Source organism: Meriones unguiculatus, chromosome 6 (assembly GCF_030254825.1).
Source record: "Meriones unguiculatus strain TT.TT164.6M chromosome 6, Bangor_MerUng_6.1, whole genome shotgun sequence".
Lineage (NCBI taxonomy): Eukaryota > Metazoa > Chordata > Mammalia > Rodentia > Muridae > Meriones > Meriones unguiculatus.
The window spans coordinates 20,661,799-20,687,630 of record NC_083354.1 but is presented as its reverse complement, the minus strand read 5'-3'; the positions used below and the strand labels follow the sequence as shown (position 1 = coordinate 20,687,630).

General features: G+C 39.9%; 1 protein-coding gene across 5 annotated transcripts in view; it reads left to right on the top strand.

Annotated features, from left to right (window-relative positions):
- Positions 1–25,832, top strand: part of Vps13c (vacuolar protein sorting 13 homolog C) — a 149,519-nt gene that overhangs the window by 24,302 nt on the left and 99,385 nt on the right. For 3 of the 5 annotated variants that reach the window (XM_060384831.1, XM_060384830.1, XM_060384834.1), the window contains exons 6-18: positions 644–706; positions 5,038–5,103; positions 5,360–5,469; positions 7,843–7,902; positions 10,158–10,217; positions 12,419–12,499; positions 13,265–13,322; positions 15,564–15,691; positions 17,456–17,562; positions 18,617–18,788; positions 20,479–20,541; positions 23,879–24,008; positions 24,667–24,761. In XM_060384831.1, the coding sequence (XP_060240814.1) occupies positions 644–706; positions 5,038–5,103; positions 5,360–5,469; positions 7,843–7,902; positions 10,158–10,217; positions 12,419–12,499; positions 13,265–13,322; positions 15,564–15,691; positions 17,456–17,562; positions 18,617–18,788; positions 20,479–20,541; positions 23,879–24,008; positions 24,667–24,761 (1,193 nt within the window). The remainder of the gene's footprint in view (positions 1–643; positions 707–5,037; positions 5,104–5,359; positions 5,470–7,842; positions 7,903–10,157; positions 10,218–12,418; positions 12,500–13,264; positions 13,323–15,563; positions 15,692–17,455; positions 17,563–18,616; positions 18,789–20,478; positions 20,542–23,878; positions 24,009–24,666; positions 24,762–25,832) is intronic. The other 2 variants (XM_060384833.1, XM_060384832.1) reach the window with 1 other exon arrangement.

The following is a 25,832-nucleotide window of genomic DNA, read 5'->3' as shown; positions in this document are numbered from 1 at the left end:
ATCAAAGAGCTTTCTATGAATGAATTCACATAATAGTTAGCCAGTGCAAAAATGAACTTTCGCCTCCAGCCAGTGGAGGAGTGGGAGTTCTGCAGTCTGGGCTATCCTTCATTTGGGAGGTAAATGGCAGGGGGTGCTGTCTAGCCATTTTTGACTAGAGTGGATAAAGGGTTCAGGCAGCCGCCTATCAGAAAGGAACAAGTCACACCCTAAGGTAAGATGAGGTTTCCTGATCTGACTTTAAAATTAGTGGCAGATATCATAGGAACTTAATGAAAACGGGCAAGATGGCAGGCAGGAAGAGAACCCAGAGAGTAGGTTTGTGTTGCGTGTGAAATGAAAGATTGCAGTGAGACCTGAGCAGTCGTTGCTGATGACCTGCCTTGCTCAATTTGATTGTTACGACTTTAATGATGAAGAATTTTTGTCTAATATAAAAATAAGGTTTGTATGTTGCAAGAATGAAGCCGGTGTCACTGGGAACGTTTCCTTAGGAGTAGGTGATTTTACCATCGCTGACTCTTCCCTTGTCCTGTTATGTGGTTTCTGGGTTTTTGGCATTAAGTTTAGTTGCATTTCCCATGCAAAACTGAAGGTGACTTACGATGCCTTGCATTTCGGTTACTGCTGCCGTGGGACTCAGGTGCCCACTCAGGGGAGTTCATGTATGGCCTGGAAAACTTGCTTCACAAGGACGTCAAGCCTGGTGGGTATGCATGGTTAATTGTACTCAGCTTCATGAAATCGATGCTCTCATCCATGCCTGAGCTTTGAGGGGAGTCCATTCGATGATGTGCCGTCCTTTGAGAAATATGGAAATGTAATTCATGTTCACACCCTTGCCATCCCTGCCTGTCCCTCCCCTCTGCAGCCATTCACTCATTCACTGAGTCTTTGAGTGTCTTCTGGCAAACTGTATGCTGGGAGCTTCGTGTTTGTGAGTGAGCAAGCACAGTTCACTGGCCTATGGAATTCTCATATTGGCAGATGACTGTGAAATTCATACTGCCCTTTGGCCTTAGTTTTTTAGTACAGTAGTAATGCTTCCCAACTGAGTGCTTTCTCTTGTTTACAGCTCAAATTTTCAAATTTGCAAGAAGCAGTGAGATGGAATATATATGTATATGTATGTGTATATATATATATATATATATATATATATATATATATATATATATATTTCATTCAGAGCCTCAAGGCGGGACCTCTGTTATTTCTTTTCGTGTCCTCTCTGATTGTGTTAACTCGAGTCTGCTGTCCTGTGCAGTGTGTTGAAACCCGAAGTGTCACAAAGACAAATTGAAGGTTATCTGTTTTCTGTAGGATCAGAATGGGAATCTTTGGTACACTCAGATGTGTACCAGATATATAGTAATAATTTTTTAATATTTTAAATAAAATGTTATGTTTTTATAACTCTTCAGTGAGCTCCTTATGTTAATTTAACCACACTTTAGATTTGCTTTGACTAAATGGTAAGTGCATCTGCATCTCAAATTTTAAACAGTGAGTGCTGTATTAGAATTCTTACGCAGATAAGACTTCCTTAATATGTAAGTTCATTTTGACAGTGGAGAATTTGCATGGCAGAGTCACAGCATTAGTTGAACTGATCTTGAGGATAGTTTTCTCATTTTACAAATCTACCAGGCAGTAACCATGGCGGACTGCTAATTTGTTACTTTGTTCAGTACAGAGGATAGCATGGGGAATCTTGAGCTCATTGTGCAGTTTTATAGGCTCTCTGTTCTCTCCGGTGCCGGTGTTTTCTGGTCCCTCTAGGGAGAACCTGCCTGGAAGGTGTAAGTGGATGCTGGTGACCCATCCTACTACCTTAAACAATCACCAGGCCTTGTTAAAAGCCAGCAGAAGTCACAGTGAAGGAAGCCATAGCTAATTCATTATCTTTCTTCTTTTAGACTTTAATGCTGGATAAAGCGAGACTCACGGTACAGTGAGAAGAGTTCATTTGATGATGGTATCTTCAGTCCCTTCACTAGGAACTAATATGTTCTTAAGACAGTTACCCTTTCAGTTTCAGAGTGCATATTCCCTTATTTCATGCCACTTTTTTTTTATGCTTTAAAACAGAGATTCTCAGAAAGGCAGAGCTATTTCCTTAATGATATTAAAGCATTTAATTTTTTCATTTAGTTGAAATTTGTATGCTGGTGTACAAGCAATGGCTTGAAAACTCAATGGCTGCCATGGCCTGATTCATGGCCTGATGCCTCTTTGTACCACTAGTCATTGTGTCCTTTGCTACTGTTTACTCATTACAAAAACAAAAGAAAACAAAATGTGGCAGTATTTCTACAGGTTTATTCTTGACAAAATAGAATAATAGTTTTGACAAACATGAGCTCTTGAGCAGGTCTCTAAAATTCTGTGGGACAATATGTGTGAAGCATTTCCGAATGCTCAAGTAGGTTGATTCTCAAGGATGACCACTTGTGCAGATGTGAAGGTCATTTGTACTCAAAGGACTGACAGATTGTCATCACTCAAGTTTGTGTATGTAGCTACAATACAAAACAAAGAGCCACCTTGTGCTTTTAAGGACAGTTGCAATTTTAAGAACCCCCAATTTGCCACCTCCCATTTGACAGCCACCTGGTATGGCCAGACCTTCCCAGGAGACTGGTGGTGGTTCCAGCAACTGTGCTGCTTGTGTTAAACATTGACAAGACCAAACACGAGGAAGCTTTGCCTGGCTCATGGCAGCAAGACTTCCATATAACCAGTGAGTGATGAGTCATGGCTGTGTGAAAGGCCCATGTCATGTGCGAGATGGCCAACTGATTTTAATTTGGTTGACTATAATTAGATTATATATTTCATATATAATCTAAACAATTAAGGAACTCTACTTATTAAACTCAAGTGCATTCCCCATAATTACACAAAAGACCGTGAAAACACTTTTTCCTTTTCCAGTTGCATATTTGTTTTAAAGTCATATTTTCATCATGTACTTCAATCAGAACAACGTATCTCAGCAGATTGAAGGCAGCAGATATGTGAATCTTGCCATCTTCTATTAAGCCGGATATTAAAGACTTATAAAAATCCCATTGTGACATATATATATATATATATATATATATATATATATACACACACACACACCTGTATGCATAACTATAAGTAATTAAATAATGGTTTAATATTATTTTGAATGAATTAAGAAAATAGTGTGTTTCTAGCATGATAAATATGAATAATAATAGCCTGTATTACTTAAAATCTCTTCAAATTGCTCATGCTTTAAATGTGAGTTAAAGGTCCTGAGACCAAAGTTTTGAGAACCGTTTTAGAGTATTTGAGAATCATAAATTTATTCTTCATTAGATTAGTTAGAGGCTTTCTCTCATAACTGTATAGCGCTCTTACAGATTTAAAACAGTTTTAGGAGGCTGACGTGAAGACGGAACAGAAGCTAGACCCCTGTGAAGCTAGAGGGCTAATGGCTCAGGTCTGGAGTCAGCTGGGTGGAATGGTCTCCAGGCAATGCTGGCTTTTCTTACTTTTTCCCAAGTGACGTTTCTTTGAGAACTCGGTCTTTCTGTATGTGTAATTTATGGAGTGGAATCAGGAGCTGTCACTGTGTCAGGAAATGCTGGTTGGTGTCTGCGCCACCTGGCTTCTGTTGCGTGGTTAGATGCTTTCTTCTGGAAATTTGGAGTTTATTCTTGTTCTCTGAGTTCACGTCTTAATTTTATGGTAGAACAATTTGCAAATGTCAGCAAAATAGAACAGAGTTTGTAACTACATACAAATGCATTTCCATCTTGTGTATTTTGTTACAGTGTTTATGTATGGATGTTTTAGTTCATTTGAGCAGACAAATGTTGTGGACTTTTGCTTGGATATGAATCTCCGTCTTTGGAAGCCTCATGTTGCATGGGAGCCTCTGCCCACTGGCAAAAAAAAAAAAAAAAAACCCTCAGGCAAACACTTCAGATATAGCATCCTCGGTGTTTATTGTGTCAGGGTTGCACAGAGCTGTGGAAAGTTTCATTCAGGTGGTGAGCCATACAGCAGCAGCGTTGGACATGAGACAGCGACACCCAGAAGTCTGCCTGGTAAAGAATCTGAGGACGGCAGCCCGTTAACAGAGCCGTGTGCAGGGAGGCAGTGGACATTGGCGTTAGTGTATTTTGGAAATTACAAATAGCAGTTCTGCGGTTTCCCACCCGTGAGTGAATGGCAGGAGGAGCAAAGACCAGGCCTGTGTCACGCAGACACATTTGATTTTATTTGTCGGGCTGCAGAGAGCCTTTAAATGATTTGGAACAGGGTCTTGACAGGCTCAACTAGTGTTTCAGATGCAGCAGCAGTGCAGAAGGTCCTTCAGCAGAAGGTGAGGGTGGGAGCTGAGTCAGCACTCTGCAGGACTCCCTCAGTTCAGGTCACAGCAGCTGCTGGTTGAGTACAGCCTTTATAGGTTGGGTAAGAAAGGTGTTGGTTAATGTGAAAATTCCAAATAAAAAGGATACAAGTTAAAGGAATTACTGCCAGGTGAATATACTATTTACTGTATGTTTTATGCCCTTATACTTTTATGAGCTAAACAGCATGCTCAAGCAGTTTTGTGAAGAGGAGGCCATCAGCACTCAACCCATTCATCCCATTTGTATTCCTATGTCCCTGCCACACATTGCTTAAAACCTTTCCCTGAAGGTTTTATATCATCACCATTGCATTTCCAATATTTTGCTAACATTGAACTTAAAGTGATGCTGTAATTATATTAGAACACCATTGGGAATAGATATATTTTATCTGTATTTTGTATAATTGTACCTGCCAAGTTATTCTCTAGATTAAAGGTTGCTCTGTGCTGCAGAATGCTAATCTAGTGAAGAAAGCTTGTGAGTTTGTGTTTATGTTGAAGTAGTAGCTCAGTCAGTGTAGACAGAGGTAAGTTTCGCTGAGCTTTGATGTCAGGAAGAAGTCTCTGATTTTCTTTTTCTGTCCTCTTGTCTGCTAACTTGACTTTTATCCTTTTCTCACTAAAATGCTTCCACTGAGAAGGACGTAAGCGTAAAAAGCACAAAAAACATTTTAAGAAACGTTTTAAAGGTCTTGATCGCTCCAAAGGTAGGTACAAGCAGTTCTCTACCTGTGCTGTTTATACACCTTCATTTCTGTCTTGGAAGGTGAAACGTTACTGTGCAGTTTAAATATAAAAACTGAATTTTAAGTTGGAACCACATATCAGACTGTAAAATAAGTCTAAGACCCTAGAATACGTTGTAATTTCCATTACGTAGTGCCTTTAGCACTCCTTGGCCATCAGTCCTGAGGTGTGTGAGAACTGCAAGTTTTGAGCAACGAATTTTTCTCTTTTTCATAGATAAGCCCAAAGAAGCAAAAAAAGATACATTTTTGGAAAAATTGGCAACTCAAGTAATAAAAAATGTTCAAGTGAAAGTTACAGACATTCACATTAAATATGAAGATGACGTAAGTAATTTCAGTGTTTAAATTGGCCATTAAATGTTTTATGCTGTTCTGTATTTATGATATTCCATCTGTAGATTATGTGAACCTAATTTAAAGTTAAGATAGCCACCCCCATAGATATGCCAGTGTTTCACTCTTTCCACTGGGTCATGTCAGCTGGGCTGTACATATAGAAATATAGTGTAAAGCCACTTTGGAGTTTGTTGCATATGTTATGATTTAACCTTAAGAAACTAAACTTGGGGGGCTGGAGAGATGGCTCAGAGGTTAAGAGCACTGGCTGCTCTTCCAGAGGTCCTGAGTTCAATGCCAAGCAACCACATCTGGCTCACAACCATCTGTAATGAGATCTGGTGCCCTCTTCTGGCATGCAGGTGTACATGCAGGCAGAACACTATACATAATAAATAAATCTTTAAAAAAAAGAAACTAATTTTGTTTTTATATTGCCAAAACAATTAATTGTGAAAGGTGATGGAGTGGTTATTGTAAGGACAGTCAGCAGCACAGTCTCTGTGCGGTGTCCATACATCCTCTTACTAATCCCTGGAGTGGACCTGACCACTTAGGAGCACTCACAGTGGGTTTTGAACCAGTCTTGACGCAAGTCAACTTGGATTCTCTTGTCAGTTTGCCTTGCTTGACTAGAGTAGAAGAATACTGACAGAGAGCATTTTATTTCCTTTTCCTGTGTAACAGTATTCAACAGGATGTATTTGTAGTTTGGGGAAACCACTCCACTGCTCACTTGACCCTTTGGCTTTCTGGAGGAATAGGCTAAATTTGGATAGCTCAACTCAGATGCTGTTGTTTACAATGAACCAGCAAAAACGTATGCAATATTCCATGGAAACGAGCTATTGTTAAAGCTGCATGGAGAAATGGGGCATTTCTATACTGTGGGTGTGAATGGAAATGATTATAACTAGTTTTGAAAGCTGGAATGCATTCCCTGAAAACCTAAGATGAAGAGTACCAGAAGATCCAGCTGATTTCTGGACATATAGTCGAATAAATTGAATAAACCATCTTGAAGCATTGTTCATAATAGCCTAGGTACAGAAGCAGCTGAAATGCCGTGGGCAGGTGAATGGAAAAAAAAAGTACTGTACATTTGCACAGTGAAATAGTGTTAGTTCTGAAAACAGGCAATTCTGTCATAAATAGCAACATGGCTGGAGCTGGTGATTGTCATAAAGTGAAATAAACTACTTGCACAGAGAAAAATTCTGCATAATCTCAGATATATATCTGAGTATGGGGCTTATAGGTGCATACATATAAGCTGACTCCAATACATATTTATATAAATAAATATTTATATGTGTTAATTACAAATAAAGTATATGAAACGCTTTGTGCTTTCCAGCTATCCAGAGCATGCACACATATTTCCTGTCTGATAAGGTTCTGTGTGACAAGACTATGGAGTCCATTTAGATGAAGAGAATAACATTTACAGTTCTTTTTCTTGTAGTTCATGCCTCTATTCCAAGCAAACAGTCGTCTGTGGCTTTCAAACATCTCCCAGTGGTCACATACAACAACATATACAGTGTGAAACAGGCTAAATGCCATTTATAAATATCAAATTTTAGAGATAGTAAAGCAGTTAGCCTGGCTGCAAAAGGAGGATTGAAAGTTCAGGACCAGGCTAGAATACAAAGTGAGATCCTGTCTCAGGAAAACCAAAACAACCTCACCAAAACACAGAAACTAGAGTTTTCCCTTACCAGGCATTTTTGAAGTGTCAGGGGAAGCAAGGTTATAAAGATTGCTCATGTTTCCAAAGATGGAAATCTTAAGTGTTGGAGCAGTTATTTAGTTGTGACGTCATTATTGTGAAGAACACTGTGATCTTCATAAAGGACTGTCTGTTTCTAACCATCTGAGGAAGAGTCTGCCTGTCATAGTTACAGAGCTTCTTAGTTGTAGAGTTCTGGGAAAATACCACGTTAGTGGCATAGGAGCTGTCATAATGTTCCTATAGAGGGACACATAGTCTTGTCTTTGTTGGTCCTGTGGGCTGTGTGACTTCCCCCTGGACATGTGTCTACCTGATGACTATTGTTATTTTTATTATCAAGTTTTATTTTATTTTAAATTTAAAATTTTTTTTGAGAATTACATATACAAACACTGTATCCCTCCCCCTCCAACACACTGCCTCTGTGTTCCCCATTCTTGTCTCAAGCTCAGGACCTCTTCTTTTTAAATCATTACTTTTAGTTACACGAAACCAAAAATGACCTCCGAGTCCATTTGGTGTTGTTCGTATGTACATGTGCTCGGGGCACACACTTACGGGGAAATGCTGTCTGTCTGAAAGGTTCCACCATCTTGTATTTTGATGTTCCCTTTCTTTTTTGGTAGGTCACTGATCCAGAAAGGCCACTTTCCTTTGGTGTCACGCTGGGCGAGTTTAGTCTATTGGTAATGTTGGCTTGTTTAAAATTTCTGTGGATGTGGTAAAGTGTTAACGCTTGGGAAACCAGCTGAATTGCCTATGGCACGTTGTTTTAAGTAGCTTTTATATATCTCTGAAGAATCCTCTTGCTGCACATGTTTAGTGATAACCTTTGTATTTAGTAATTATTTTGATTTTTTTTTTACATGTTTCCACATAACAAATGTTAAACCATTTAGGAGAAATGAATGCTGCACCTCACGTGTGTGTGGAAGGAGCAGATGACTGGAGTGTTCCGAGCCCCTACTTGGTATTATTTTGTAGGATCTCTAGAGAGTAGGCAAAATGTGTGTATGCGTGTATGTGTGCATGTGTGCGCGTGGGAGACTGGAATGTGGTGTTGTTCATTTTGATTAGATATTTAATAACGCAGATTGTTTTCTCTGTAGTCTCTTAAGCACTGTAGAGTATGCATAGGGTGGATATTGGATATTTCTACTGTTGTAAGAAACACGAGAAGCATGCTTGGGGACTTGAAGTAGCTTTTGATAAAACAGAATATTCAGTAGCAGTACCGTCTGCGAGGGCAGGAAGTGAGTTCTCAAGGGTAGAGGGATCCCCGATGCCGAAAAGGTAGCCTAAGAGTAGCCTTCGTAAACAGCGTCCTGCATCTTTAACTTCCAGCATCTAACAAGTGAAACACAAAATGGGAAGTAGCAGTGTGCGGCTGGTCTGTAAGGGCGCACTAGAGCAGGTGGCCTCCTGACGTGTGCTGCTCTGAGTCCCCAGCCTTTGCTCAGTCTATACTGTTTTACTTGTCTGTGTAGCTGTCCCCTGGGACAGCCTGGTAATTCTGCTCTCGTATTAGAACTCATAAGAGTGAGTGTCTTGCCTTTGCCATTTGTTTTAACTTCTTAGAGTTTATCGGCCCCTTCATGCTTCTTGTTTCATTGTGTCAAGATCCATAGCATGTTATTATTCCGGGTACAGAGCTGGGCTTCTAGATAAACATCACTTAACAGCTGATTCAGAGACCTTCTTTTTTTATTTTTGTGAGACTGAGCCTATTAAAGTGTGTGGCTCATTGTCTGCCTCAGTTATGTCCTCCTTCAGCTGCTGGGATCTTACTGATCAGACACTGTCTTTCATCTTCCCAGTAACAACCTTACTTCCATATGTGTCTGCAGCTCTCATTGTCTGCATATTCCCAGAAATCTTCATTTCCTTCCGCTTTCTGTCATCCTCTCTCTTCAAGATCAGCTTTCTTTTCTCTTTCCCTAATCTTCCTATAAGCAGTTAAACACTTTGTTGAGACAGTGTCTCATTGTATAGCCCTGGCTGGCTTAACTGACTACGCAGACTAGGCTAGCCTTGAATTCACCAAGACCCTCTGCCTCCTGAGTGCTGGTATTAAAGTCGTGTGCTATTATGCAAGTCTTAAACATTCTTGTCTCTTCCTCACAGCAGAAATGAAAAAGGCTCTGCTTAACTTTTCATCCCCAGCCAGACTCTCTAACCACCTCCTCTTCTCCACCCTCTTTTCAGCCAGGCTTGTTGAGAACTGCCTGCTTCTGTGTCTGACTCCCACGCAGTGCGTCTGGCCTTTCTGCTTGTGGAGTCGTTCCTAGGCAGTCCTCATAATGCTCTCCTCATGGCCTTGTCAACTATGCTGAACATAGGGTTGTGTTGACTTCCGTGTTCACCGTGCTTCTAACCTACCATACAGCAGTCTTATTTTTAAGATTGTGTACCTTCCTCACAATGTACATACAAGTTCACATTTTTATTCACGTCTATGACTTCATACATAAAGTAACCAATAATAATTTCCTAAATGGAGGCACCCGGTTCCTCCATTAGAAATCCCAGTTAGAGGTCCTTCAGTTTTAATTTTCATTGCTTTATTGATTTTTTTCATATAAATATATAAAATAACAGCTAACATCACCTGACATTACATAAGCAACTTTTAAAATATGTGTTTATTTTGTGTGTGTGTGTGTGTGTGTGTGAGAGAGAGAGAGAGAGAGAGAGAGAGAGGGGAGGGGACGTGCATGCACCACAGCACACATGAAAATCAGAGGACAACTTGCTTTCTCTTCTGTTTCTCCTTTTACTGTTTGGGTCCTCAGGTTGAATTCAAATTGGTGGCAAATGATTTTACCCACTGAGCCATCTGGCTGGCCACTTACTTCCTAAATTACTTGGATTTTGCTTATAGATACTAGAGTTTTGTAAGACACATGCTGCTTGGTAAGGGTTGACCTTCTTTTCTTTTTAGACGACAAATGAACACTGGACTCCATGCATTTTAAACGAAGCAGAAAAAATCATATATAAGGTATTATATTTTTCATATGTAAGGTTGTAGAATTTCTTAGTGGGGATCAATTTTTGTGCTCATGTGGATAAGATCTTGAGGCAGGGCTAGAGAGATGACTCAGAGGTTAGGAGCACTGCCTGTTCTTCCAGAGATGGTGAGTTCAGTCCCCAGCAACCGCATGGTGACTCTTGAGCATCTATAACGAGATCTGGTGCCCTCTTCTGGCGTGCAGGCTCACATGCAGGCAGAGCACTTGTGTACATAATACATTTAAAAAGAAAAAGATATTGAAGCACTGAAGTATCTTTTCATCCAGGATATAGGACAGAGGAGCAACATCAGAATCCAGCCGCTGAAGCCAGCTTGGAGAGGTGTCTTATTTCACTTGGCCTCCAAAATGTGATCATTTAGTCATTTTAATGCAAACTCTGCTAAAGTGTTGTTAAGAAGATTTTAAGGATAGCTCAAAAGTAACACATCACAACACAACACAAGTCCTCGGAAACTTTGGGAAGGCGTAGGAGTAAATAGAAGCCCATTTGGTTTATAGTAAATAAACCAATTCTTACTACCTGCTCTGGCCATATAAAATGCTGGTATTTAGAGGATACCTGACTACCTTTGTATTTATGGTAAAATTAACAAGTGGCATGCCGGGCAATATTTTTGTTTTGTTTTGTTTTGTTTTGTTTTGTTTTTTGAGATAGGGTTTCTCTGTGTAGCCTTGGCTGGACTCGCTTTGTAGACCAGGCTGGCCTCAAACTCACAGAGATCTGCCTGCCTGTGAATGCTGGCTCCCTGAGTGCTGGGATTACAGGCATGTACCACCACGCCTGGCTGCCAGGCAATGCTGGGTATACAATCACAGGTATCCCTGATCATACCTCTCAGTGTGGTAATCTTATTTTTAACCTCAAAGACATCTGCTATATTTATGGAATCACTGTTGTGTGATTCTAAATTTTAGCCACTCAGGATTCTGGGTGATTTACATACGGTTACTATTGAATTTAAAAGAGTAAATGTTGTGTTTTAAATGGGCTGTCTTAATCAATTTTTTAAATAGCCTATTTCTGAATTTTAAAATAACACTTGCTGCTTTTGACAGACTTAGGTATTTCGTACCGATTGAGTGTTTTAACAATCTGTATCATAAGGCAGAAACATGTAAAAAGTGTGGAGTGCCAGAGGTATTTTAACAGGGTTGACGTGTTCCTTGGCAAAGTTAGGTCATTAGGGAAAATTGTGTTTAGTATAAGTGGCTAAGTGAACCTAAAATGCCTTGGCTCTTACCCTTACTTTTTTTTTTAGTTTGTGAGTAAGGGTGAGTCAGGGGTGGAAACATCTAAGATATGGTTTGGATTCAGCTTTTTACCACGTGACTCTCTGTGGTCACATATCTACACTGCAGCTTAGGCTCTTCATTCATCAAGCGAGGGATCTGGGTGCAAGTGACGTCCCCAAGTGGTACTTTATGAAAGGGCAATTGAGGTCTTAGATGTAGCATGAATAATTGGTGGTCAGGCAAGAGCACCGGTTAAGCTCACGCCACACTCACCGAGCAGGGGTGTGCTCTGTGCTTCACTGCAGAACTCAGTGCTTGACACGATTCATAGTCATGGTTGCTCCCCAGCGGTGAATCAGCCAGTCTGTTGCTCCCCTGCTTTATTGCCCACAGGCTCCTTTCCCACAGTCCTCTCCAAGGCAGCCACTGATAACTGCTGGAGGGAGCTTGTGTTTTCTTATCTAACAAACAGTCTGTTAGATGCTCATTCTTTTTTCACTAGTTGATAACTAAATGACTGTGAATCTCCTGAAAATGTGTTTCCAGAAACACATTAAAAAATGCTCTTCACATCAGCACCTTCAAAAGATATGAAATACCTAATTCTTTCAAAAGCAGCAAGTGCTATTTTAAAATTCAGAAATAGGCTATTTAACAAATTGATTAAGACAGCCAATTTAAAACACAACGTTTACCCTTTTAAATTCGAGAGTGGCCATATGTAGATCACCTAGAATCCTGATTGACTTAAATTTAGAATCAAGCAACATTAAAAAATTGAAAAATGCTAAACTTAAGAAGTCCTATGTATAGACTCTCCTTCATTTTTGTATAATGTCTTTCTTTTAAACGTTCAGACTTTCAGTGAACATGAGGGTGGTTGTTGAGTGCTGATGTATGATCTTGCTTGACCGCTTTTGTTTTTCTTGCATAGCTTGTGAAGCTTGACAGTCTGAGTGCCTATTGGAATGTTGGCTGCTGCATGTCTTACCATGGATCAAGGGAACACATCTTGGTAATTTCACATTCAGCCTTAAAGTGCTAACTACACATCCTAAGTGTGTTTAAAAGGGGAGGTCCTTCATGAGGACAGGCTGCCAGCCATTTGTTTCACTGGCGTAGCACTAAATGAGAAGTATGAAAGAAAACTTTGGTACTCCGTTCTGTCTCTTCGGAAGAGCACTCTGATAATGAACATCCTTTTGAAACCATTCACTCGACAGAGCCAGGGATGTCTACTGCAGGGTCCTCTGTTGTCATTCATCCACATTTTGGTGGCATTCTTACTTATTATGCTGTGTCCTGTAAGGAGGATTAGGAGAGTCCACCTGTCAGACCTGGAATGAGTGTTTCTTACCAGTGTTAAGTAGCTAGGATGGTGATTTCCTGCATCCAGTGTAGACTGTACTGGGCGAGGATCCTATTTCTTCAGTTAGAGAAGGGAGGCAGAACAGTCACATTTTCTGAATTAGATAAACTCTAAGACTCCAAAAACACTCTAACAGAGCCTCAGCCTTTGACTAGGACTTGTTGATATTTATCTGTCTGTGGATGGTTTTCAGAGAGAGGAACGTAATATTACATTTCTAGATACTTTGGACTTTGTGTCTTTATTGTAAATAAAAATAACTGTAAATTCATGCTTTACATTTTTCTAATGAATTAGTTGTTACAAAAAGATCAATGAAGGTACTGATGTGAGCACCATTTTTTTAAAAAGAAATTTGATTGCAAGGCTAAGTGTGTATTTCTCTTTAATTCTCAATTTAAATCTCTTTAGGATCAACTGAAACGTGAAATTCTTACAAGTAGAAACATCCCCCAAAACCATCAGTACAGTGAGTACCAGGGAGAGTTCGTTTTTAGAAGAGACATGGAGGTCAATGTTTTCATCAGCTTTTCTGAATGAAGTTGCTGTAACAAACAGAATGTGTTAATTTTATGGCCTTTGGCTTCCAGAATGCTTATTTGGATTATAACTCCTTAGGACTAGGCTATACGCCCACAGCACTAGAGCATGATGGAGGAGGACAGAGTCCCAACCTCCTTCGGCCCCTGTGCTTTCTCCTACCTTGTTACACTGCTCTTTGTGCTGAGGGGTGGGCTCCTCTTCCTCCCCCTTCTCTCCCTTCAGTCTCTTCTCCCTCACTTCTTCCTCTTTTTTTCCTTCTTTTCCTTCCTCTGTTTTGGAATGTCCAAGGTTGCGGGATTCATGTCACCTCTACCCATGTAAGCCAATCATGCTGGGTATTTTTAGAAGTGAATTTTGTATTGTTTTGGTGGCTTCTCTTTCATTTCTCAGACAGAGTCGCCCGCTTACTTATTTACTGCTTTTCCATTTCAGTTTCATTCTGAGAAGCTGTTTGTTTTTTATTCAGTGAGCGTCTTTGTAATCATCCTTCGCCTCCGTGTCCATTTCTTTCTTTATTCCAAATTGTCCTGTTCTCTGTGACTTTCTTCCTGATCTTTGGAGCTCCCTGCCATTGGATGATTGCGAGCTCTGTTATGTTCATACACTTGAGTAATGACAAAATTTTGAAGTGTACCCAGTTTGTAAAATAACTGGTAAAATAACTAGTTCAGAAAAATATATAACTTATTTCTCAGGAATTTATGAATAGCATAAGTCAGTCAATTTAATGCTATACAATTTAATGCAAATTATGATTATTATAAGGTAATAAATGCATTCCTATGGCTTTGATATTCTTTCATAGTTAAAATGTATCACTGTCATCATTCCAAGTAGACTTTTTGTTTTTACTGTCACCTAACCTCAAGAGTATTTTTAGTTTTCCTTAAGGTTATTTGTATATGATCAATTTGAAGACAGTATACTGATAATTTGTTTTCTAGGACAATTTTATTTATGTTTCTGTTTCTAAGTTTTGTCAGTGTTTAAGAGAGAAAATAGATTTTATTTTCTCTTTGTTTTAATATTTTTAAAAATATTTATATTTTAAAAATATTTACATTATTTATACAGTATTCTGCATGCATATGTGCCTACATGCCAGAAGAGGGCACCAGATCTCACTGTTGATGTGTTTGATGGTTCTGTGTTTCTGGGAATTGAACTCAGGGCCTCTGGAAGAGCAGCCACTGCTCTTCTCTCCAGCTCTTGTCTTAATATTTTATATGAACAGTAAATTATTAAATCACAGAGAAACCCAGTTGTAGACGGTCTGTGTTTCATGTTCTCCTCACCTGGGAACATGACTCCATGTGGAGACGGGGTTTAACCAGCTGCCTAATCTGTTTCACACAGATAAGTGGATTCTTACACATCGCTTTCTCTCTGTCTCCCTGTCTCTCTCTCTCTGTCCTCACCTCTCTCGGTCTGTCTCTCTTTTTAAATGGAAAACATTTTTTTTTTAATACAATATGTTCTGATCACTGTTTCCCCTCCCTCATCCCAGGTTCTCCCTATATGCCCATGCACCCAACTCCGTATCTGTGTCTCTGTTAGAAAACAGGCAAATGGAAAAGCAAACAGGCCAGAATAGAACAAAACACACAGAGAGAAAAAACAAACAACAAAAACAAAGAAAAAGCACAGGAAGCACACACACATTCAGAGAATGCAGAAAAGCCATAAAAACACAAGATTGGAAACCATAATACATAAACAAAGAGACCAGGAAAGTAAAATAATGCCCAGACAAGGCATAACGAGACAAAAACAAACCCCCAAATACTAAAGAATGTTGTACGTCTATTGCTGGGTTTGGGGCCTGTCCTTAAGTGTGGTTCGTAGACCCAGTGAGACTCCCTTGGAGAAACTAATTTTTCCTTTGTGAGCAGTTGTCAGTTGGAGATAGCTTTTTGGTCAGGGTTCAGGTCCCCTTCCCCCATTCAGTGCTGGGACCCATCTGGGTTGGACCTGTGCAGGCCTGGTGCATGCTGCCACTGTTTCTCTGAGTTCATATGCCTTGCATATTTCTTGGTAGTGGTCCTGTTGCACATACATGCCATAATTTACTTTTTTACTTTCCAAGTGCAGTATTCTCATAGTCACTTATAGTTGTTCACAGTTGTGAGCGCATAAACCTGTCTTACGCCTTCCCGTGTGCTGTCAGTTTTCCAGCCAATATCAGCCTCTGCGAAACTCTACATGAATCCTGGTGCAGAGTCAGAGCTCAAAACCCCCAAACTCGACGGGAATGTGGAAGTGCAGAATATTGCCATTGAGCTGACGAAGCCTCAGGTAATGGCCCCTCAGACAGCTCTGGCTTTAGTCGGCCCTGCATTCTGATTGCTCTTGTCCTCGTCATTAGTCAGTCTTGATGGTCAGCTGCTACTTTTGTTTCATTCTGTTGACATTTGATAAAAAAAAAAGGAAAATTAAAAACCAGAGATTTCAGACATAGTTTCCATTAATCTGATCTGTTTTTTTTTTTTTTTTTTTTTTTTTTTTACAAATGAAGCTTGATCTTATTAAACTATACTGAATGGTGTTATTTCCTTTTAATTCATAATTACAGGAGAATTTCAGTATAGTCTTTTCATCTTTTAGATGTACATGTGTGAGTGTGTGTATGTGTGTATACGCATCTGTGCGTGGGTATAGGGCCAGAGGAGAAGCTGAAGGAATTGGTTATGTCCCACTCCCTTGTGGGCTCTGAGCATTGAACTCAGGTTGATGCTTGTATATGGTGTTGGAACCTCTGGGAATATATGGGCACTCGTGCTTGCAAGAGCCTCAGGGGATAAGGTGAGGGCATTAGATCCCAGAAACTGAAGTTATTGGGGGTTGTGAGCTGCCCTGTGGGTGCTGGAATTAAACCCAGGGTCCTCTGCATGAGCAGCCTCTGAAATTAACCACTGAGCCATTTGTCCAGCCCCATCACTTCAGTTTTTAATAAAAGACACTAAAGTGCCATTTCTTTAGTTTTTAGAGCAACTGTTTTCCCTCTGTTTTCCAAGTGTGGTCATCTGCCTGGAGGCTTCGGCTAGCAGACCTGGAGATCTGAATTGAGAGGATGAGAAGTGTCACTAACTCGTCTTTTAGTTTAGTGCAGTTTAATGAATGGAATGTAAGCGGTCTTTGTCATTTTAGATTTTCCAGTATCTACATTACCATAGGGGGGAAAAACTACTTTTCTTCTGTTTAGTCTTGTGTGGTCTGGAACTCACTAAATAGAGCCCAGGATGACTAGGTCTTGCTAAAACAATCTGTCCTATCTCAGTTTTCTGAGTGCTAGGACTATAGATGTGTACCGCGATGCCTAGCTTAAAACAAACCTTAATAGTCTATTTCATGTTACATAAAGTCTCTGCAATTTTATTTCATAACATTGTGCATTCAAGTTGTAGCTAGGTATTTTGTATCCTTCTTCCTTGTGCCTTTGAAATCTGTCGTATGGTTTACTGTTGAAGATTAGGCTAGACACATTTCTCATAACCGTTAGGTAGAATTGTATTGAAGGAAATTCAAAGGAAGCTAGCCCTTTCTCTAGTTGAGCCTGTGGTCATTCTCACACTCTTCTTGTGTGTTTCTCTTCATTTGAACTGTTTGTCAGGCCAATGTAACACGCAGTGGTGTTGATGCTAAAGTGAGTGCCTGCGTGGCTTCAGCTTGCTTGATTATGCATCAGTGTTCTGGAGCAGTTTGGGAGTTAGGTGCTGTAGCTGTGGCAAAAAGGCAGGTTTAGAAACACAAATTCAGTCAACATGGGAGACATGCCATTTTATTGTTGCTAAAATGTATATTTCTTTGCATTTTAGAATATCTGATAAAAGGATGTGTATTGTTGGTTCTGTGACGGTTTGAATAGTAGTGCAGTTTTCTTTTATAGAAGAACTTGAAATATTGTGCTCCGATTGCTAATTGATAATGTCATGTTTAATCAGGTATAGTTGGTATATTTTATTATTGGAGATCTTGGAGTCCTCTAGAAAAAGAGAATCAAATCTAACTTTTATTTATGTGTTCTCTGTAACAAACCTAATTTCATTCTTGTCTCAATAGTACTTAAGTATGATTGACTTTTTGGAGTCACTGGATTATATGGTTAGAAATGCTCCCTATAGGAAGTACAAGCCTTGCTTACCACTTCACAGCAACTGTCGGCAATGGTAAGTTAGAGTTTGTTCTTCTTATTTAAGTCTGTCTCTGTGTGTGTGTGTGTGTGTGTGTGTGTGTGTGTGTGCATGCATGAAGATGTGCTTGTCTGTGTGGGTATGTGTGGAGACTGGAGATTGATGTTGGATGTCTTTTCCAATAGCTTCTCTCTACTCTATCCCTACTTTTTGAGACAAAGTCTCTCACTGAACCCTAAGCTTTTCCTTTGTTTCATCTCCCATCACCCCAGCCCTGGGGCCGCAGGTGTGCACCAGTGAACCTGGCTTTTACTTGCATTGTGGGCATGTAAACTCAGGTCCTTATGCTTGCTCAGCAAGCACCTGACCACTGAGTCATCGCCTTAGCTCTTGTTCTTTTATTTTATGAGGAATGAATAATCATATAGCCAGGACATTCAGATTTTTTTTTTAAGGCCTTGTTGTCCAGACACTTCAAAAACTAACGAAAGAGATCTTTTATGTCTGTGCCATTTTTTTCCCCTCACAAATTTCTCATTTTATATTTTGCTTCTGGACTCCTAAAGTATTATTTTAGCATTCAAGACTTTGAATGTGTTTTAAGAAGTCTTGTCAGTTGTCTGCACGGACAGAGTATTCCCAGTATAACACAGTCTGTCGTCATGATTCACTTAACAGTGGAGATGTATTGCGAAATGCAGCCACGAATGCATTTCATGATTGTGTGGATGTCATGCAGTGTGAACTAAAATAGCTATGCCATATTTTTAATATAACCACGAAACCATTGTCCTGTATGTGGTCTGCCACTTGCTTAGAAGTTGCTACTGAGCACATGACTGCACTGTTTCCCACATGTACCATTTTGTGCCGTTGTGGTTTTGCTTTGGCCTATCCTCTTCCTAGAGTGTTTCTTTGCTCATTTTATTTAGGTCAGAGAGTTGTACTGGGACCTTGCAGTGTTACTGTGGGAACTACTGAAGATGGTGAAGAACAACAATAAAAATCAACAATATTGGGTCTCTGAACAGTCTAAACTCTTTTCTTGAACCTTTATATTCATATGTACATTAACAAAATTTGACTTTAGGTGGAAATATGCAATTGATTCTGTTCTTGAAGTTCATATAAGAAGATACACCCAGATGTGGTCATGGAGTAACATAAAAAAACACAGGCAGTTACTCAAGAGTTACAAAATTGCTTATAAAAACAAGTTAACACAAACCAAAGTCTCAGAAGAAATACAGAAACAAATTCAGGTATATATTTCATATATCAGTATTGCTATATGTCTAATCACCCTTTAATATTCTGTTTATTGTTTGTTTGAGATAGGCTCTCATGTAGCTCTGGCTGTCCTGGAACTTACTATGCAGATCAGGCTGGTCTTGAACTCATAGAGGTCCGCATGTCTTTGCCTCCCAAGTTCCGGGATTAAAGGTGTATACCACTAAACCCAGTTCCTTTAATATTCTTATATGTCCAGTTTGAATTGGAATATAATTTCACAAAGTACAGACTTGTTGCTTTGAAATGAAATGAATTAGATGAGGAAACAGAGTATTCTTTCTTACCTTTTCTTTTCTTTATTTTTATTAACCAACAATCTCTTTCCCATAGCATGATGTCACATAAGTAAAACTAGTAGAGACTATTTTGGCAAATGTGTCTGTTTTTTCTAGTACTGTTTAGAAAATGGGCACCAGCCTCTTTTAAATGTTCTTTTGTTAGATCTTGTTGTGTTTATAAAAGTACCCACACTTATACAGTGTGTTCTTTTTAGAACTTAAAGTATTATTTATAACCAAAACAAAAACACTTTCCTCCTTGAGAGAGGTTGGGAATCTTTCTTGTACCGTGGATGGAGAATTTGCTTAGTAACATCTGGTAGCTGGTGCTGTCATTGAGTCACAGTGTCCAGGATATGAGACGGAGCTGGACTCCTGTGGTTTGGAGCAATGACAGTCACCAGTGTGACCCAGAAAGAGCATAGGTGTGGAAGACAAAGATCGGGACTCAGGCTCTTGGTGTTTACCAGCCGTTCGGGTCACAGACACTTTCTCAGCTGCTCAAGTCTAGTGCTTCTTCTTAGTAAAGTAAAAACATCTGTCTTACTGTCCTGAGCACTGTATAAACCAGTTTGTATAAACATTGCCTGAGATATGGATGATCCAGTTAATGTTAGGGTCTCTCTTTCTCCTTCAGTATACTTGGTGATGAAATGGGTCTCCATCTTTTTATTCTTTTTTTTTTATGTTATATCCTTAAAATTATGCATATATGCTTGTCTATGTGTGGGTAAGTACAGGTGCCTGAGGAGGCATGCGGGGGGCATCAGAGGTGGAGCTGGAGTTATAGGTGGTGGGTGAACTGTCAGATGTAGGTGCTGGAAACTGAACTCCAGTCTTTGCAGGGAATCCAGTGCTGTTTTCCAACTACCTCCCCAGCTCCACACATCCCCTTCTTTTTTCAAACCTCTTAAAACATGTACTTATGTTTTTTTATTTTAATTTGTTCGAGTGTTCTGCCTGCACATATATATGCGTGTGCGCTCCTTGTGTGCCTGGTGCCTGTGGAGGTCAGAAAGGCCATCGGGTCTCTTGTTCCAGAGGGCTGTGAGCCACCATGTGGATTCTGGGAACTGAGTTTGGGTCCTTTGTCAGCGCAGCCCAGTGCTCTTAACCTCTGAGCCATCTCTTCAGCCCTAGCACAGTTCCTGTCATAAACATGTCTCACGGGAAAAAAGGTTTATTTTCAAGTTAGTTAATAAGTATTTAACTTTCTATAAAAGTTACTTCCCTTACTATAAGAATTGAAGTAATTAAAAGCCTAATGTCCATTTTAGCTCATGCTTTCATTAGAACACTGTCAGTGTTGGCAATGACTAGATGAGTCCATTAATTATAGAATATGTTTTTTAATCTAATCTTTTCTTCCTTCGTTTTGCAGGACTTGGAGAAGAATCTAGATGTCTTTAACATAATTTTAGTGAGACAACAAGCACAAGTTGAGGTAATCATTTTGGCTAACTTACTTTATTTTTCTTACCTTTATTTTATCTCTCTCTTTTTGTTTTGCTTTTGTCTTTTCAAGACAGGGTTTCTCTGCGTAACGGCCTTGGCTGTCCTAAAACTCTCTTTATAGACAAGCCTGCCTCTAATTCTCAGAGATCTGCCTGCCTCTGCCTCCCAGAGTACTGGAATTAAAGGCATGCACTATCACACCCAGCTGACTGTATTCTTTATTATTGAGTTAATAGCACTGCCGTAAACTCAGGATGAAGAAATCCTTGTTTTATGGGAAGTTGTTAAGATTTACCCAAATGAGAATAGAGGTTGTTCTTTATTGCCTCATTTAGTCTCTAGGGAAGACTAGCTGGAAAAAAGCTGCTAACATAAGAAGAAGGAAATTTTTGTGTAATCATAAATCTAAGCTCTCCATTGTTCTAGCGATTTGGAACTGCCAGTTCACATTTGGCTTCTGGCACGTGATTACTCAAAGCTTTTTTCCCTTTCTTCTTCCCTCTTATGTCTTCCCTCCTGACCACTTTCTCTTTCGTATTTTGTAAAATCAGGACCAGTCTGTCTATAATGGTTCTGTCCTGCCTGTCCACCAGGACTCAGTGTGCTTTGTTCTGTCATATCTTTTCCTTCTCAGTGATTAAAAATGAATTATAAGTTAGATAGAGCTTCTAAAAACATTACAAAACAGGTCGGCAGAAGAGAGCAGATGCTCTCATTACCTCACATGTTGTCTCAGCTGCTCAGCTGCTGCCTGGAGCTGTCTGCGGTTCCTTTTTAGTCCTTTGTAGAGATTTTGTGGGCATGCCACACCCTGTTCTGTGATGCTGGGGATTGAGCCCATTGCTGCATCACTCAGCTGACCTTCCAGTCCATACTCATTTTAAAATGACACCAAAGCATGTGCACATATTCGTTTATCTAGCAAAACCTTCATGAATTCCTGTCATTCTAGATTATGGTTAAGTGTGTGGACTTGAAGGGTCCGATGGTCCCCTTTTTGCAGGCCTTTGGTTTTGTGACTCGGGGCTAGCTATTTAATCATTTGTGCTTTGGTTTTCTCATATATACAATAATCTGTGTCCTGTGCTTCTTGTGGGGGAATATTTGATAATTCATTTAAAACACTTGGACTGTTAAGCGCCTTAGGAATGACTAAGTGCATGATTTTTTTTTTTCCTCTTTATCATTTGTATTGGCATATGGAAGTGAGCAAAACAAAGACATCCCTTTCAGTGGGAGAGAAGGATAATAAATACACAATTAAAGATAAATAGGCAGGGATATGGAGAGTGCTGGGGCTCTAATGATAATTGGGATTGCAGTTTTAAACAGGAGAGCAGAGAAAGCTTCACTCAGAAAGGGAGATTGGACCAATGACCCAAGGAGGGTGGAGGAGACAGCAGAAAGCTGAGCCAGGAGGAAAGGAGAAACTGTACCAGTTCAAAGGTTTTGGCCTGGGAGCTCCGCTGGCTCATTCAGTGCTATGAGGGGGGTTGGGTGGGGGTGGCAGCCACTGTGATTTACAGGAAGTGGCAGGGTGAAGTGGTCCTGCTGGGAGGGAGGTCACCGTGTGGTGTGTAGGCTCTTATTAGCAGGGTGGATTTTGGCTCTTATCCTGAATTGGCAAGTCTTTAATACTGATTTTAAGAAACAGGATGTTGTAATCGGGCATGCTGTAGAACTCAGTCTAGCTCCTTTGCAAACAGCTGTAGGAGAGAACACCAAGGTACTAATAGGCCAGTTGCTGTTGAAGTGGTGACGGGTGGCAGGAGCTTGTCGGAGGAGATAGACTGTGCCAGAGTCTAGATGTTTTGAAGGCAGAATTTATATTATCTGATACAGGTTAGATATAAGATAGTTAAAAAGCCTTGGGTTATTTTGGTATAAAGCGTTGAAAGCATAGATCTGTCATCACACAAAATGGGGAAGACTGGAACATCTTGGGTGCAGTGGGAGAGGATCCAGAATTTACATTAGATAGAGGAAGATGAGCTCAGAGTTCAGAAGAGAAGTCTGTACTGCACTAAAATTCAGGGTGGGTTAGACATGTGAGGTTGGATAGTCACCTAAGGAACTGGGAAAGAGTTGCAGAGACCCAAAGCCTTCTGTTGTCATGCTCAGAGAGATGGGAAACAACTCAGAGCTGATTATGGGGTGATGCTTAGTTGAAGGAGGGAATCTGTATGAGCACAGCTCCAAATTCAGGCAAAAAAAGGCTAGGAGGAGAACAACCTGACCGCCTATGACCGCCTGCGGTAGACGCACCTGATTGGCAGTTGAACCTATACGCAGATCTGAGTTGTACATTTGCCCGTGTGTTATGCTTCCAAATAATTTTCTTTCTTCTTTTCTTTTTTGATGACTGTCTGTATTTCTTGCTTGCTCACTCTGTCTATACACACACACATACACACACACACACACATGAAAACATCTATATAAAATGTATATAATATAAACACATAGAGTATATGTTAATGCTAGAATAAAGTGCCATGTTTACTGTATCTTGATATCTTCTCCTGCCCATTTCATATCTCTTCACTCTTGAATGCTTGCACTCATGGGTGATTTAGGACAAACACTGAACATTTCCCCCATGCTTAGCCTTGTATCCGGTCATCAAGGCTCCTCTTTCAATATAGATCTTAATTTTTTCTTTTAACTTCTCTTTTGTATTGGTTTACTTTTTATTTATTCTGGGATACTTAAATATGTTATGATGATTTATCATCTATTGAAAATTTTCTTAAAAGTGAATTGAAGATGGTTGAAGATCAGGGAATGATGGCAGAGTCTAAATCATTTACTCCTTTTTGTTTTCTTTTTTAATACTTGTTTTCTGGTTTTTGAAAAATGGCTAAGAAGGAGTAGTAGGAAGCACATTAGGCTTTATTTGAAGCAAGAGGTGAGGTGGGACTTGAGGAGCGTTTCTGTCACTATTTCTCCTTCCCCCCACAAACTAGTTAGCAAACTAATAATGTGTATAAATTCAGAAGCGTCTTTCTTTAAAGATTCATTTTTATTTCATAAATCTGTGATCATAGTGTCTCTTTAAATACCTGCTCACCACAGTACATAGAGAAATTCACTCAAGTCCTTAGCTAAATGGCATGCCTTCCCCAAAATTCTGTCAGTAGGTGTAGGAAGTAGGTTATCCACAGACCACACTGTCCAGGCCATTCTATGAGCATCACTTCAGAAAGAAATGACTGGCCTTCTCTCCTGTCTTACCCCGTTGAAGCGTTAAACAAAATTGACCATAGTAATACTTCACAATGAACAGAGTGTTTCTTCTGAATTAATCTTCAATTTTTATTTTTCAGGTCATTCATTCTGGGCAAAAATTAAGGAAGAAGTCTACCGAGGCAGGAGAGAAACGTGGCTGGTTTAGTGGGTTTTGGGGAAAGAAAGAGTCTAAGAAGAAAGATGATGAAGAATCATTAATCCCTGAAAGTAAGTCTCAAGGCAGGGAGTCATCATCCACTGACAAGAAAAAGCCACACAGATCCTGTCTTACATAGCCAGCAGAGGAACACATGAGCACGTAAGACAGAACATGTGAGCACATAGAATAGAACACATGAGCACATATGACTCAGCAGAGGGGCATGTGAGCACACAGGACAGAACACATGAGCGCATATGACCCAGCAGAGGAGCATGTGAGCACACAGGACAGAACACATGAACACATGACCCAGTAGAGGAGCACATGAACACATACGACAGGCTGCATAATTGCTTTGTTTGTCTACCTAGAGGAAAACTTGAGATTTCTTGAAAAATGAGTTGTGAGAAATTTAACATATTCGTGCTTAGAGGTTTCAGCATTCAGTACTCCTTATTGTTAAGCTTGAGATGGATTTTAATGACACTAATCTTTGAATGTTTTAGAGAATTTAAAAATGTACATGTCTGAGAACTGACTTTCCTTAACAGTGAGTGACTTTTTGCAGTTTTCTTAACACAAACAGGCAAATACAGGGTGTTTGTTTTAATTAAGCAAAGTGGCCTGTTAGAGGGAATCAGGTGGTTGGTTTTGCTTTTGGGTTTTTTTTTTTTTTAATCTATAAAACTAAAGTCACTCGTTTCCTAAATGACTGTCTTGTAGCCATCGATGACCTTATGACCCCAGAGGAAAAAGACAAGCTCTTCACTGCCATTGGCTACAGTGAGAGCACATACAACCTTGCTCTGCCCAAGCAGGTAGGTGCTGGGTGCCCTCATCCGTGTCTCAGTTCACTTGCTGGATTAGCTTGAGGGGGGTTAAATTAGTCATGTTCTAGGCAGCTACTGGAAATGTGTTGTCCTTAGTTGGGTGTCCTACTGCTCTTCTGGGATCTGACCAGTCAAGATTCAATGGTAGGACTGCTTGATTGAGTAAGAGGATGAAAGCTGGTAACGGTTCTTGTTAAAGTGTGCGGTGGAATCTGTAAAACGTGGTTATTGTGAAATTTAACTCACGGCAAGAGTAAACAAATCAAAAATGGCCTGCCTATTTGATAGGCTGAAAAGTCACTGGCTGCGGTGACTAGGTGCCAAGGTTTAGAATATTGCAGCCATTCTAGAATCCCCTGTGCCTCCCCTCATTTCTACTCCAGAGGTAACCGGTGTGCTGATTTTATTACCTCAGTCACGTCTTTAATTTCCGTTTGTGTTCTGCTGTAAAACCATGTTTTTGTTCTGCGTATTTTTGTCTTTCTGCAGATGGAGGCACAGGCACGTTTTCTTTTGTCTGGCTTTGTAGCTGTAGTCATCCCCTTTGTTGCACCTAATATATTTTGCTCATTTTCTTCATTGCTGTGAGGATTCTGTCTTTAAAAACAGCAGAACTTGCTTATTTGTGCTTCTGTTGACAAACATTTGGGTTGTCTTTATTTTTGTTTCACTTTCTTTCTTAACTGTGTGTTTTTATTTCCATTGAGAAAATATCTAGGAGTGAAATTGTTGGATCATAGGACAGATGTATATATAACTTAAGAAAGAAGTTCCCCAAATATCACTCATTGTGATGGCCATTCTCTATGTTTACCTTTAGCCATTCTAAGGAGATGGCGTGCTGTCTCACAGTATTTTTAATTTGTATTATTCTAATAATGATGTTGAACATGATTCCATGGCTTGTTGGCCATCTTGTATGTTCATCTGTAAGTGCCTATATTTAGTCAGGGGTTTGTCCTTCCATTGCTGTCTGGGGCCTTTTTGTGGAATTACTTACATGCCGTGCCATATCTTTTGTATTTATATAACCAGTTTTAGAAACATCTTGTGCTTTCA